General features: G+C 49.1%; 2 protein-coding genes across 8 annotated transcripts in view; both read left to right on the plus strand.

Annotated features, from left to right (window-relative positions):
* TTC36 (tetratricopeptide repeat domain 36) overlaps positions 1 to 146 on the plus strand; it is a 2,976-nt gene extending 2,830 nt beyond the window's left edge. The window contains exon 4 of the mRNA XM_008574937.1: positions 8 to 146. Within this exon, the coding sequence (XP_008573159.1) occupies positions 8 to 146 (139 nt within the window). The remainder of the gene's footprint in view (positions 1 to 7) is intronic.
* A 138-nt stretch (positions 147 to 284) lies between these two features.
* TMEM25 (transmembrane protein 25) lies at positions 285 to 4,929 on the plus strand. Of its 7 annotated transcripts, none has more exons than XM_008574928.1 (9): positions 285 to 416; positions 929 to 1,025; positions 1,286 to 1,597; positions 2,012 to 2,314; positions 2,525 to 2,656; positions 2,971 to 3,001; positions 3,158 to 3,258; positions 3,395 to 3,484; positions 3,633 to 4,929. In XM_008574928.1, the coding sequence occupies exons 2-9, from the start codon at positions 956 to 958 to the stop codon at positions 3,704 to 3,706; spliced, it is 1,113 nt and encodes a 370-aa protein (XP_008573150.1). In that variant the 5' UTR covers positions 285 to 416; positions 929 to 955; the 3' UTR covers positions 3,707 to 4,929. The 7 variants fall into 7 exon arrangements, with proteins under 7 accessions (XP_008573150.1, XP_008573149.1, XP_008573144.1 ...); XM_008574927.1 differs by having other exon boundaries at positions 336 to 416; positions 2,477 to 2,656; XM_008574922.1 differs by lacking the exon at positions 285 to 416 and having other exon boundaries at positions 825 to 1,025; positions 2,477 to 2,656; positions 3,633 to 3,713; positions 3,858 to 4,929.
* The last annotated feature ends 5,894 nt before the right edge of the window (positions 4,930 to 10,823 follow it).

The following is a 10,823-nucleotide window of genomic DNA, read 5'->3' on the forward strand; positions in this document are numbered from 1 at the left end:
CCCGCAGGGACTTCGAGCGAGCGGCGCGGCTGGGCAGCCCCTTCGCGCGGCGCCAGCTGGTGCTGCTCAACCCCTACGCCGCGCTGTGCAATCGCATGCTGGCCGACATGATGGGGCAGCTGCGCGCCCCCAGCAACGGGCGCTGAGCCGGGACGCCGGTGGGCGAGGGGACAGGAAGGGGGGCCTGAACCAATAAAGCTGCTCGGACCTGGCCGACTCCGCCTGCTTCTGCGTCGCGCCCACGCCCGGGGAGAAGGGCACTCAGGTGCACCTGCCCGGGCCGCCCTGGCGGGGGCGCGTCGAGCCGCGCTCAGCCATCGACTGGCCCTGTCTGGCGCAGCCCCCGCTCTTGCAGCGGACTGCGGCGCTCGTCAGACCTGAGCAGTTGCTCTGGCTGCGCCGGGGGAGGGAGCCAGGTGAGCTGCCTGGGGCGGGGGAGCGGGGCGGGATGCTTCGGCGACCCCAGCCTCCCCGTGTCGCTCCTGTTCGGCCCAGATCCACTCAAGCAGCCTGGATTGGGAAAGGGGCGTAGGGTGATGGGGCGGGAGAGAGGACGGGGGCGGGGGAAGGGCGGTCCCTTTGGGGGAGGAGCAGGTGTACACAGAGGGCCTGAGAGAGAGAGAGGGGGGTGGGGGGGCGTGGTGCGGCTGCACGCTTGCTCGTCGCTCCTGTGTATCTGCGGGTGTGTGCCTGTTGGTGCCCTCGAATCAGTGCTCAGTTCTGCGCCCGCAGGGTGACAGGTACCTGCCGGGTGAGTCTGTGACTTTGGGCTTTGTTGTTCGTGTCCGTGCCTTCGCCACTGTGGACCGGTCTACATTTGTGTTTCCGTGCATGGTTCTTTTTATTTATGGGGAGTGAATTCCTGGAGGGATTGCTCGGCCTGCCTGCTGTCACCTGGCTGACACCGAGGCCCGCCCCCTTCTCTCAGCAGCCTGGGGCCCAGGCCCGGGCTGCCATGGCGCTGCCTCCAGGCCCAGCTACCCTCCCGCACACACTGCTGCTCCTGCCAGCCCTCCTGAGCTCAGGTATACCCCTGTTCATTCCTTGACCAAGCACTCTGTCCCCTCCTTGCCTGCATCTTCCGTATGAGTATCCACTCTCAGCCCCAAGCTCCAGAGCTGGGTTTCCCTCACCCAACTTCCCTAGGTCCAGCCAATCCCTGGTGGGAGAACCCAGGTGTCCTATCTCTTGGCCTGCTGCCCCTCTGGAACTGGACCTCATCCTGGTCACAGAACAGTATCAATCTTCCCCCAGTCCTTCCCAGAGGCCCCCTGTTGTGTTCCAGGTTGCGGGGAGTTGGCACCACAAATTGATGGTCAGACTTGGGCAGAGCGGGCACTTCGGGAGAATGAGCGCCACACTTTCACCTGCCGGGTGGCAGGGGGGCCTGGTACCCCCCATTTGGCCTGGTACCTGGATGGACAACTGCAGGAGGCCAGTACCTCAAGACTGCTGACCGAGGGCGGGGAGACCTTCTCTGGAGGCACCAGCACCTTTACTGTCACTGCTCAGCGGGCCCAGCATGAACTCAACTGCTCCCTGCAGGACCCAGGCAGTGGCCGATCAGCCAATGCCTCCGTCATCCTCAATGTGCAATGTGAGTGCCCCTGAGGTGGGCAGTAAGGGAAATTCTCTGCCCAGGAACCCCCAGCAGCCCCAAGCAGGTGGTCAGCATTTAACAAGCACTTCAGCGCTTTGCAAATATGAACTCACTTTATCCTTACAATAATTCTATGAGGTAATTACTATTGTTATCCCCATTTTACAAATAGGAAAACTGAGGCACACAGAGGCTAAGCAATCTGCCCAAGGTCATACAGCTCTTAAGAAGCAGAACAAGGATTCAAGTCCATACACTTTGGCTCTAGTATTTAGGCTCTTAATCACTAGGAAATGCTGCCTCTCTGGCAGACCATCCTGTTGGGCCCCTATTCCCATCTGGGTTTGGGAAGAAAGGTTGGGGACTATGAGGAGCTGTGGTGAGAGCATATTGGCCTCTGTTTTGCACCAGTTAAACCCGAGATTGCCCAGGTTGGGGCCAAGTACCAGGAAACTGAGGGCCCAGGCCTCCTGGTTGTCCTGTTTGCCCTGGTGCGTGCCAACCCACCTGCCAATGTCACCTGGATCGATCAGGATGGGCCACCTCTGGTCAACACCTCTGTCAACACCTCTCACTTCCTGGTGCTGGATGCCCAGAACTACCCCTGGCTCACCAACCACACCGTACAGCTGCAGCTCCACAGCCTGGCACAGAACCTCTCAGTCTTGGCCACCAATGATGTGGGTGTCACCAGTGCCTCACTTCCAACCTCAGGTGAGCATTGCCAGCAACTGGCCCAGCAAAGCCTCAGGTGGGTGCAGGGGGCATGGTACAGAAATGGGAGGGCTTGTTGCCATTTGGGTGGGTCCTGTGGATGAACTGCCCCCAGCCACCTTGGGCAAGGAGGACAGAGTAATAATACCTATGGCATCTCAGGGTTGGGGTCACTGCCCGCTTGGAACCTAACCAGGGGACAACCTGCAGGGCTCCTGGCCACTCGGGTGGAAGTGCCACTGCTGGGCATTGTTGTGGCTGGAGGGCTTGCCCTAGGAACCCTCGTAGGGTTCAGCACCTTGGTGGCCTGCCTGGTCTGCAGGAAAGAAAAGAAGACCAAAGGTAAGACCAGGGATGTTAGGGAGCAGAGGGTGGCTGGGAGAATGAGGTAGAGGTGGGCAGCAAGGGCAGCAAGTGGAGCTGGGCAGAACAGGTTGTGTGTGACAGGTGTCAGCCCACTTCCCAGGTGTGGCCAGGTGTGGCTATCCCAGGTAGCAGGGTCAGGTACTGAGAACCAGTCTGGTCCCAGGGCCGGGGCTGGGCATTTGAGAGACTCCCTTAACTGAGGGTCTTGGGTCTGGGTCTGAAAGGTCAGGGGTGGAGTGCAGCATGAGTGGGCACACTGAGAATCAGCGGCATGCTTTCTTTCTCTTCAGGCCCCTCCCGGCGCCCATCTCTGATCTCGAGGTAACTCTTCCTGGGACTGGGTGGATGGGCTGAACCGAAATGCAAGAAGGGGACAGGTGGGAACCTGGGGTTTCCGGTAGGTCTGGAACAGGCACCAAAGCAGGAACCTGGACCTGCTGGTGCCGGGGCATATCCCAGCCTTTGTCTGCCTTGTAGTGATTCCAACAACCTGAAATTGAACAACGTGCGCCTGCCACGGGAAAACATGTCCCTCCCGTCCAACCTTCAGCTCAACGACCTTACTCCAGATTCCAGAGGTATATGCAGGACCCTGCTGTTTGCTCCTGCTTTATCTTGAGAAGTGCTTCTGAGAAAAAGATCCGAGCACTTAGGAAGTGGTGGTCCCTATCAGGCTCATTCCTTGTCCTGGGCACTGCCCCCTTTGTCACCTAGCAGGGAGAACAGCAGACCGGCAGATGGCTCGGAACGACAGCCAGCCAGAGCTTCTGGACCCAGAGCCCGGCGGCCTCCTCACCAGCCGAGGTACTGGGAAGGGGCCTGCTGCCCTCCTCCTCTGCTCCCAGCCTTTGTGCTTGTGCCAAAGGCCTTGAGTCCCAGAGGGGCAGAGAGGGCTCTCCCAACTTCTAAGGAACGGAGTTACTGAATCCCTTGGGCATCTCTGACCCCACAGGCTTCATCCGCCTCCCGATGCTAGGCTACATCTATCGAGTGTCCAGTGTGAGCAGTGACGAGATCTGGCTGTGAGCTGACGGTGAGACAGGGGTGACCTCTTGGCTCCTGGGCACCCCTGGGTGCCATCCCACACCTCCTCCAAGGCATCACTGCCACTTTTTCTTGCCCTCCTGGCTGGGGAGCCCTCTGTGTCATACACATGATGCATTTCACTGTGGCACAGGTGTCCTTGGCAAGGCTGCCAGCTGGACCTAAGTCCCTCATGCTAATTCAGGTTGGGGGCCTGCATGTGATGACTGGGCCAGGCAGATGGAGCTCTTTGACCAGATGTGTTCAGATGTCATCCAGCATCCCAGTGTGGCGTGGCCACACCAGTACTCCTCAGCACCTGTACAGTAGGCATGGGGGCATGCCTGCTCGGGGAACAGGGAGGGCCCTGCACGCTTTGGATTTCCTTCCTATGCTATGCAGCTTTGTTCCCTCAGGGAAAATTTAGAACCCTGCTAGCTGTATAGAACTAAACTGCCCTTTGCACAGGAACCAACCCCCAGCCTGGGGCACTGGCCAAGCACAAACTGTCCCTTTTGCTGTGTACCTCTCTGCCCTTCTCTGTTCTCTCTGCCTCTGCCTCCTCTTGGACATCATAGATTATACATTGGACCTTCTCCACTTCTACACTGGGCACTAGACTTCTCTACTGGCCTGGCCCTGGCAGTGCAGTGCCTGGCTTTAGCACAGGTCAAGGTGGAAGAGTGAGGTGATGAGTTTGGTGACTCCCAGGACAGCATGTAGCTCTGCATCATTTTCTTACAGTCTTAGCACTTTAAGCACATCCCCTGGGGGAGGGGGTGAGTGAGGGGCCCAGAGCCCTCTTCATGGCTTCCCCAAGTTTGGCCTTCCTATGATTCACTGTGAGTGTCCTGAGCCCTCAGGATTGACGGTTTCCCTCTCAGCATGTCTCCTCTACCATGGGACCCCAGCCCTGACCAGCCCCTGGCTGTCCTGTCAGCAGGAAGCCGTTCCTCCTGCCCCACTCTCAGTTCTTGAAGGAATGGTGACAGCGGGCACATTATTTGACAGTGCCAGGAGTCTTAGGGGAACATGGAGAAAGAAGGAGAGCACATACCCCCAAACGATCTAAGAACACTTTAAAAAGCAACATGGAAATGAATGCAAATTAATATAGTACAGAGTATATTTTTCCCTTGTTGATATCTTGTTTTGTAATTCTTCTCATGTTACTGCCTAGGACAGTGCTGAGCACACAGTAAATTCAGTAAACTTGACTGAAGGAATTTACATGTCTCTGCTTCATTTCTTCAAATATGTTTTTTAAACAAAATCTTTAAATCACAGAGTAGACGGGTTGGCCCGTGGCTCACTTGGGAGAGTGTGGTGCTGATAACACCAAGGCCACAGGTTCGATCCCTATATAGGGATGGCCAGTTAGTTCACTTGGGAGAGTGTGGTGCTAACAACACCAAGTTAAGGGTTAAGATACCCTTATTGGTCATCTTTTAAAAAATAATAATAATAATAATAAATAAATAAAATCACAGAGTAGAGAAAATATAGCAAGCACCTGTGTACCCACCACTCAACTCTGTTGAATCTTAACATTTTACCAAATTTGCTTCAGATTTACATGATGGTTCTCTATTTCCTGGGAAGGAACACCAGTTTTTAATATACTTCACCTAATCTTTAATCTTTACCTTATAATAATAGGCAGGTCATTTGTCACCTTAAATCCAAATGTACAGCAGTCCAATATGTGGGTGGCCACAGCTCAGGCTGAATTTTCCCACCTGGACTATGCTTTACTGAAGTCCTCCAGACACAATAGACGGTTTAGTAAGGACTTGTGAAAATTAACATCCAACTCTGTGTAGTGCTGGTGGGAATGCAAAGTGACACAGCTGCTGTGGAAGACAGTATGGAGGTTCCTCAAAAAGTTAACACAGCATTACCAAGTGATCCCGCAATTCCACTTCTGGGTACATACTCAAAAGAATTGAAAGCAGGAACTCAAACAGTTATTTGTGCACCAGTATTCAAGCAGTGTCATTCAAAATAGCCAAGAGGTAAAAATAATCCAAATATCTACTGACAGATGAATGGATAAACAAAGTGTGTATATATGCAAAATGGGATACTAAGCCTTAAAAAGGGACAAAATTCTGATAAATGTTATAACACAGATAAACCTTGAAAACATTATGTTAAGGGAAATAAGCCACGCAAAAGGACAAATATTGTATGATTCCACTTCTGAGGTTCCTGGAGTAGTCAAACTCAGAGACAGAAAGCAGAATAGTGGTTACCAGGGACTGAGAGTAGGTGGAGGTTGGGAGTTATTGTTTAATGGGTACAAACTTTTAATTTGGGATGATGAAAAAGTTCTGGAGCTGAATAGCGGTGATGCTGCACAACACTGAATGTACTTAATGCGACTTTAATTGTACACTTAAATATGGTTTAAGTGGTGAATTTCATGTTATATATATTTCTATTTTTAATTTTGGTTACTGATACAATCTCATAAGTCTTTTCAGATTTTCTAGTTCTTTGTGATTCAGTCTTGGTAGGTTCTGTGTTTCTATGAATTTGTACGTTTCATCTAGGTTATCCAATTTGTTGATGTACAATTGCTCAGTACTCTCTTGTTTTAGTCCATTTTGTGTTGCTATAACAGAATTACCTGAGACTGGGTAATTTATAAAGAAGAGAGGTTTATTTGGCTTATGATTCTGGGACAGCTGCATCTGGCACAGGCCTCAGGCTGCTTCTACTCATGGCGGAAAGTGGCAGGGAGCCAGCGGGTACAAGCAGATCACATGGTGAGAGGAAGCAAGAGAGAGAGAGAAGGTGCCAGGGTCTTTTTAAGCATTGAGCTCTCGCAGGAACTAATCGAGCGAGAACTCACTCATTAATCCTCCTCCACCAGGGAGAGCATTAATCCATTCATGAGGGATCCGCCCCCATGACTCAATCAGTTTCCAACACTGCCACACTGGGGATCAAATTTCCACATGAGTTTTGGAGGGGATGACACATCCAAACCCCATCATCTCTCATCCTTTTTATTTCTATAGAATCAGTAGTAATGCCCCCACTTTCATTTCAGATTTTAGTTATTTGTCTTCTTTTTTTGTTAGATATTCTAGCTAAAGGTATTTCAATTTTGTTAATCTATTCGGAGTCAACTTTTCATTTTATTTTTAAATTGTTTTTCTATTCTCTTATTTATTTCTGCTCTGTCTTTATTTCCTTCCTTCTGCTAGATTTGGGTTTACTTGGTTCTTTTTCTAGTTCCTGAAGTTGTAAACTTTATTTTAGATCTTTCTCCTTTTTTAATATAAACATTTATAACTATAACTTTCCCTCTGAGCACTGCTTTTGCTGCATTCTGTAAGTTTTGGTATGTTGTGTTTTTTCATTTGTCTTGTAAGTATTTTCTAATTTCTCTTGTGATTTCTTCTCTGACCTACTGTTGGTTTAAGAGTATATTGCTTAATTTCTACAAATTTGTGTATTTTCCAGTTTTTCTTTTTTTTTTTTTTCCTTTTTGTCTATTTTTTCGTGACCGGCAACAGATCGCAACCCTCGGTGTTGCTCCCGCACCTCGCTCAGCCAGTGAGTGGCCGGTCTGTATGTGGGATCCGAACCCTCGGTGGGAGCGCCGCCGCGCTTCCCAAGCGGCGCACTGTAGCATTGCACCACCGGGCCGGCCCCTACAGTTTTTCTTATAACTACTTAACTTCATCCCATTGTGGTCAGAGAAAATACTTTGTATATCTATCTTTTTAAATCTATTGAGACAATTTGTGGCCTAACACATGGTCTATCCTGGACAATATCCCATGTGTACTCAAGAAGAATGTGTATGCTGTTGTTGTTGGATTGAGTATTCTATTAGATCTAGTTGGTTTGTGTTGTCTTCTGTCTCCTTATGTCTGGTTGTTACTGTGTGCACACATACACAGAAATGAGACAACGAAAACTGATTGGAAGTTGATGTGTAAGGAAGGACATAAACATTTGCTTAAAGAACCCCTAATTGTCAGAATCTGTAGATCTCTTCTCCTTGCCTGATCAGTTTCCTGGTTTCTTCCAGTATTTTGCTTTGGAGGTATAAGCTAGGAAGAGGGCTGAGGATATCATGCTCATTCCTTTATTTAATCCTCTTATATTAAATATGGCCCCTTCTATCTTTATAGTCACTTGGAATTCTCACATTCATAGTCTTCATAGTCTCCTTGGCTCAAAGGTGTCCATCTTCTGTTGGGGTAAGGAGGTGGGTGGCACAGGTGGGGAAGGTTCTGGGGACCTACTTATACAAACCTTCAATCAATCCTCCTGTTTTCAGCCCCACCCTGCACACTTGCCATCAGAAACATCTGACACTTTCCATTCCTGATCCTTTCCAGAATTTCTGCAAAGTCAAATAGCTTACTTCTTACTGGCTCTCAGGCCCTCTCCTCCACAGGCAGTCAGATTCCAGGGTTTTTTCCTCCCCCCTGCTAAATCAATTACCACTTGTCCATCTTCCAAAATTATGTTGCTATCTAGTCTACCAGCATTTTCTTTCCTATTATCTGTCCTTACTGTTTTTTGCCTTTTGTTTTTTTATTCCTATAATCATTTTAGTAAGATTAGAGAAGGGAGTGAAGATGTAAATACTTGTGTCCATTTTTATTTGGAGGTGTCACGAGCCTAGGATCAGCAGAGAAGAGGAGGGACACCTCCAGCCTACATAAAAGTTAGAACTCATGACTTGGCTGGCCGGTTAGCTCAGTTTGTTAGAATGCAGACTTATAACCTCAAGGTCACAGGTTCAGACAGCCACAAAAATAAAAATATAAATTTTAAAAAAAGAAGTGAGGGGAGAGTGATCAGTTACCTAATTATCCTGTTTGGCAGGTTGTATTGCTGGTGGGTGAGAGCAAGCACCTCCTTTAAAAAAAAAAAAAAATTCATGATCCACGTGTACAGCATAGCAAGCAGATTGGCTTTGCAGTTCACATCTGGGTATTAAGGAAGACGAGGATCTTGGGATAGGGAGAGAGTATTCTTAGAGATAAGTTGGTGTTCATTATAACTGTTTTAAAGCTGGATCGTCTAAGGCATAGGTTAACTGACTTTTGCTAGGGCCACAGGAGTAAGTAGCCAAAAGGGAATAACTCGAGACTGGTGAAGAGGAGACAGGAGCCCTGATGAGAACAATGCCTGAACACAATCTCTGGAGAGCCAGGGTGGACGTGCTGGGGCGAGAGGAGCTGAAAGGCCCACACCTCAACCAGGAACTTAGGAAGTACTGCTGATCGTTATTGTTTACAGATTCTATGAGTCCACCTACTTGCAAAAATTTATTTGTAATCCCAAAATCACTACCTGTGGTATTTTCAAGGTCATTTTCGGACATGCTCAGAGAAGCAAAAACTTTGAGTTGCCTGATGCCCATCTCCAGCTGAGGCTGAACAACGTGATGCTCTGCCTTTTTGTTTCAACTCTCATGGTGTAAACAAGCGTCTTTTTTGCAGTCTATATAGTGCCACATTTTTTTACATTTCTCTTGTGATTTTACTATTTAAAATGGTCTCCAAGTGTAATGCTGAAGTGCTATCTCATGTTCCCATGCGTAAGAAGGTTGTGATGTGCCTTATGGAGATTGTCTGGGCATGGTTTATGGTGCTGTTGGCTGTAAGTTCTCAGTGGATTAGGGGTCGGTGGACAAAATGTTATGACCAGAGGCACACAGGAATCTAAGCCTGTATTTCCTCTAGGAGCAATGGTTCAGTATCTGCTAACTCAGTGTTTGCGGTGACTTTATAGAATTAAGTACCGTAAATAAAGAGAATCGACCACATTTATTAGTGCTGAATCTCGGCTCTAGCCAAGAAGGCAATCTGATTGGTTCCTGAAAGCGTAATAAAGCACTTGAGCTCCTATTGAATTTTGCCTCCCTTCATTCCCTGAGTCAAATGTGAGCATTAATGGTGCCCATTTGAGAGCAGAGCACCTGGACCTGATATATCAAAGTAAGGCCTGAGCTCAGAAGTGACTGCTCCTCAAACTCAAGAGTGATGTGATCATAGTTGGTTTTAAGAAACAATTCCTTTCCTGTCCGATGTGTTTACTGTGTACATATTAGGCTGGCGGTGTAGCACTTAAATGTAATCTTCCCCGCCAATCATTTTTTGCCCCACATCCCCCCCCATATCAGTACTTGGCCCCATTATCCATTCAGTTGCTCAAGCCAAAAAATCCTGGGAATCACTCTTGATTTCTTTCCTTCCATCCCCCACATTCCCTCTATCACCAAGTTCTGCTGGTTCTACCTCTATTATTATATTATCTCTCAGCCCCACACCTTCCCTTCTAGACTCTGCTTTGTACTGCTGCATTTTCCAGATTCCCTGGTCAGCTGTTAACTTCTGCCAGTGGGAGGCACTGGCAGGAGATGAGAAGGTGGAGAAAGGAAGCAGCAGCCACAGCTCTCAGTCACTGTAGTGGGACTGCGGTGGGAGCGAGGGCCTGAGTGTGGCACCTCCTCAGCCATGCACCACCTGGCCACAGCAGCACCTCTTTTGCTGACAGCACCTGCAAGGGGTAACACTCCTTTTTGACCTTTATGTTCCTTCAGTCCCCTCCATTCTCCCTTCTGCTCCTTTCCAACACTTTGGTAACCAATTTCCTATGTTAAACGCTCTTTGTTAGAAACAATTGGCATAGTTTCAGATTTCCTGACTGGAGCTTAGCTGATAGAACTCCAAAATATTTCCTGAATCCGTCCATCTCTACTACTACCACAACTACCACCCTAATGCAAGCCACAATTCCTGTCTCACCTGGATTACTGCAATAGCTAGGCCCCCTGAGACCACAACCAGGCAGGTCTGGAGGAAGACAGGCAGGTTGCCCATAAGGAAGGCAGCATTTACTGGAAAGAGATACCTAGAAAAATTAAATTCTGGGAGAAAAATGATTCCTCTCTCCGGCCAATCTTAAAGGATTGGGGTTTATTTTTATTTTTATTTATTTATTTTTTTTTTCGTGACCGGCATCGGATCGCAACCCTCAGTGTCGCGCCCGTACCGGACCGGGACCGGCAACGGGATCGCAACCCTCAGTGCTGCCCCCGCTCCTCGCTCAGCCAGTGAGCGGCCGGTCTGTATGTGGGATCCGA

This window comes from Galeopterus variegatus, unplaced genomic scaffold, assembly GCF_000696425.1.
Source record: "Galeopterus variegatus unplaced genomic scaffold, G_variegatus-3.0.2 Scaffold1119, whole genome shotgun sequence".
In the NCBI taxonomy this organism is placed as follows: Eukaryota; Metazoa; Chordata; class Mammalia; order Dermoptera; family Cynocephalidae; genus Galeopterus; species Galeopterus variegatus.

What these genes read in the sequence shown, in the direction of transcription:
- TMEM25 (XM_008574921.1), top strand. Translation starts at nt 848, where the DNA reads ATGGGGAGTGAATTCCTGGAGGGATTGCTCGGCCTGCCTGCTGTCACC. An exon ending in TGCCTCACTTCCAACCTCAG is followed by an intron (nt 2,315 to 2,476) that starts GTGAGCATTGCC and finishes ATGGCATCTCAG; the next exon opens with GGTTGGGGTCACTGCCCGCT. An exon ending in CGGCCTCCTCACCAGCCGAG is followed by an intron (nt 3,485 to 3,632) that starts GTACTGGGAAGG and finishes CTGACCCCACAG; the next exon opens with GCTTCATCCGCCTCCCGATG.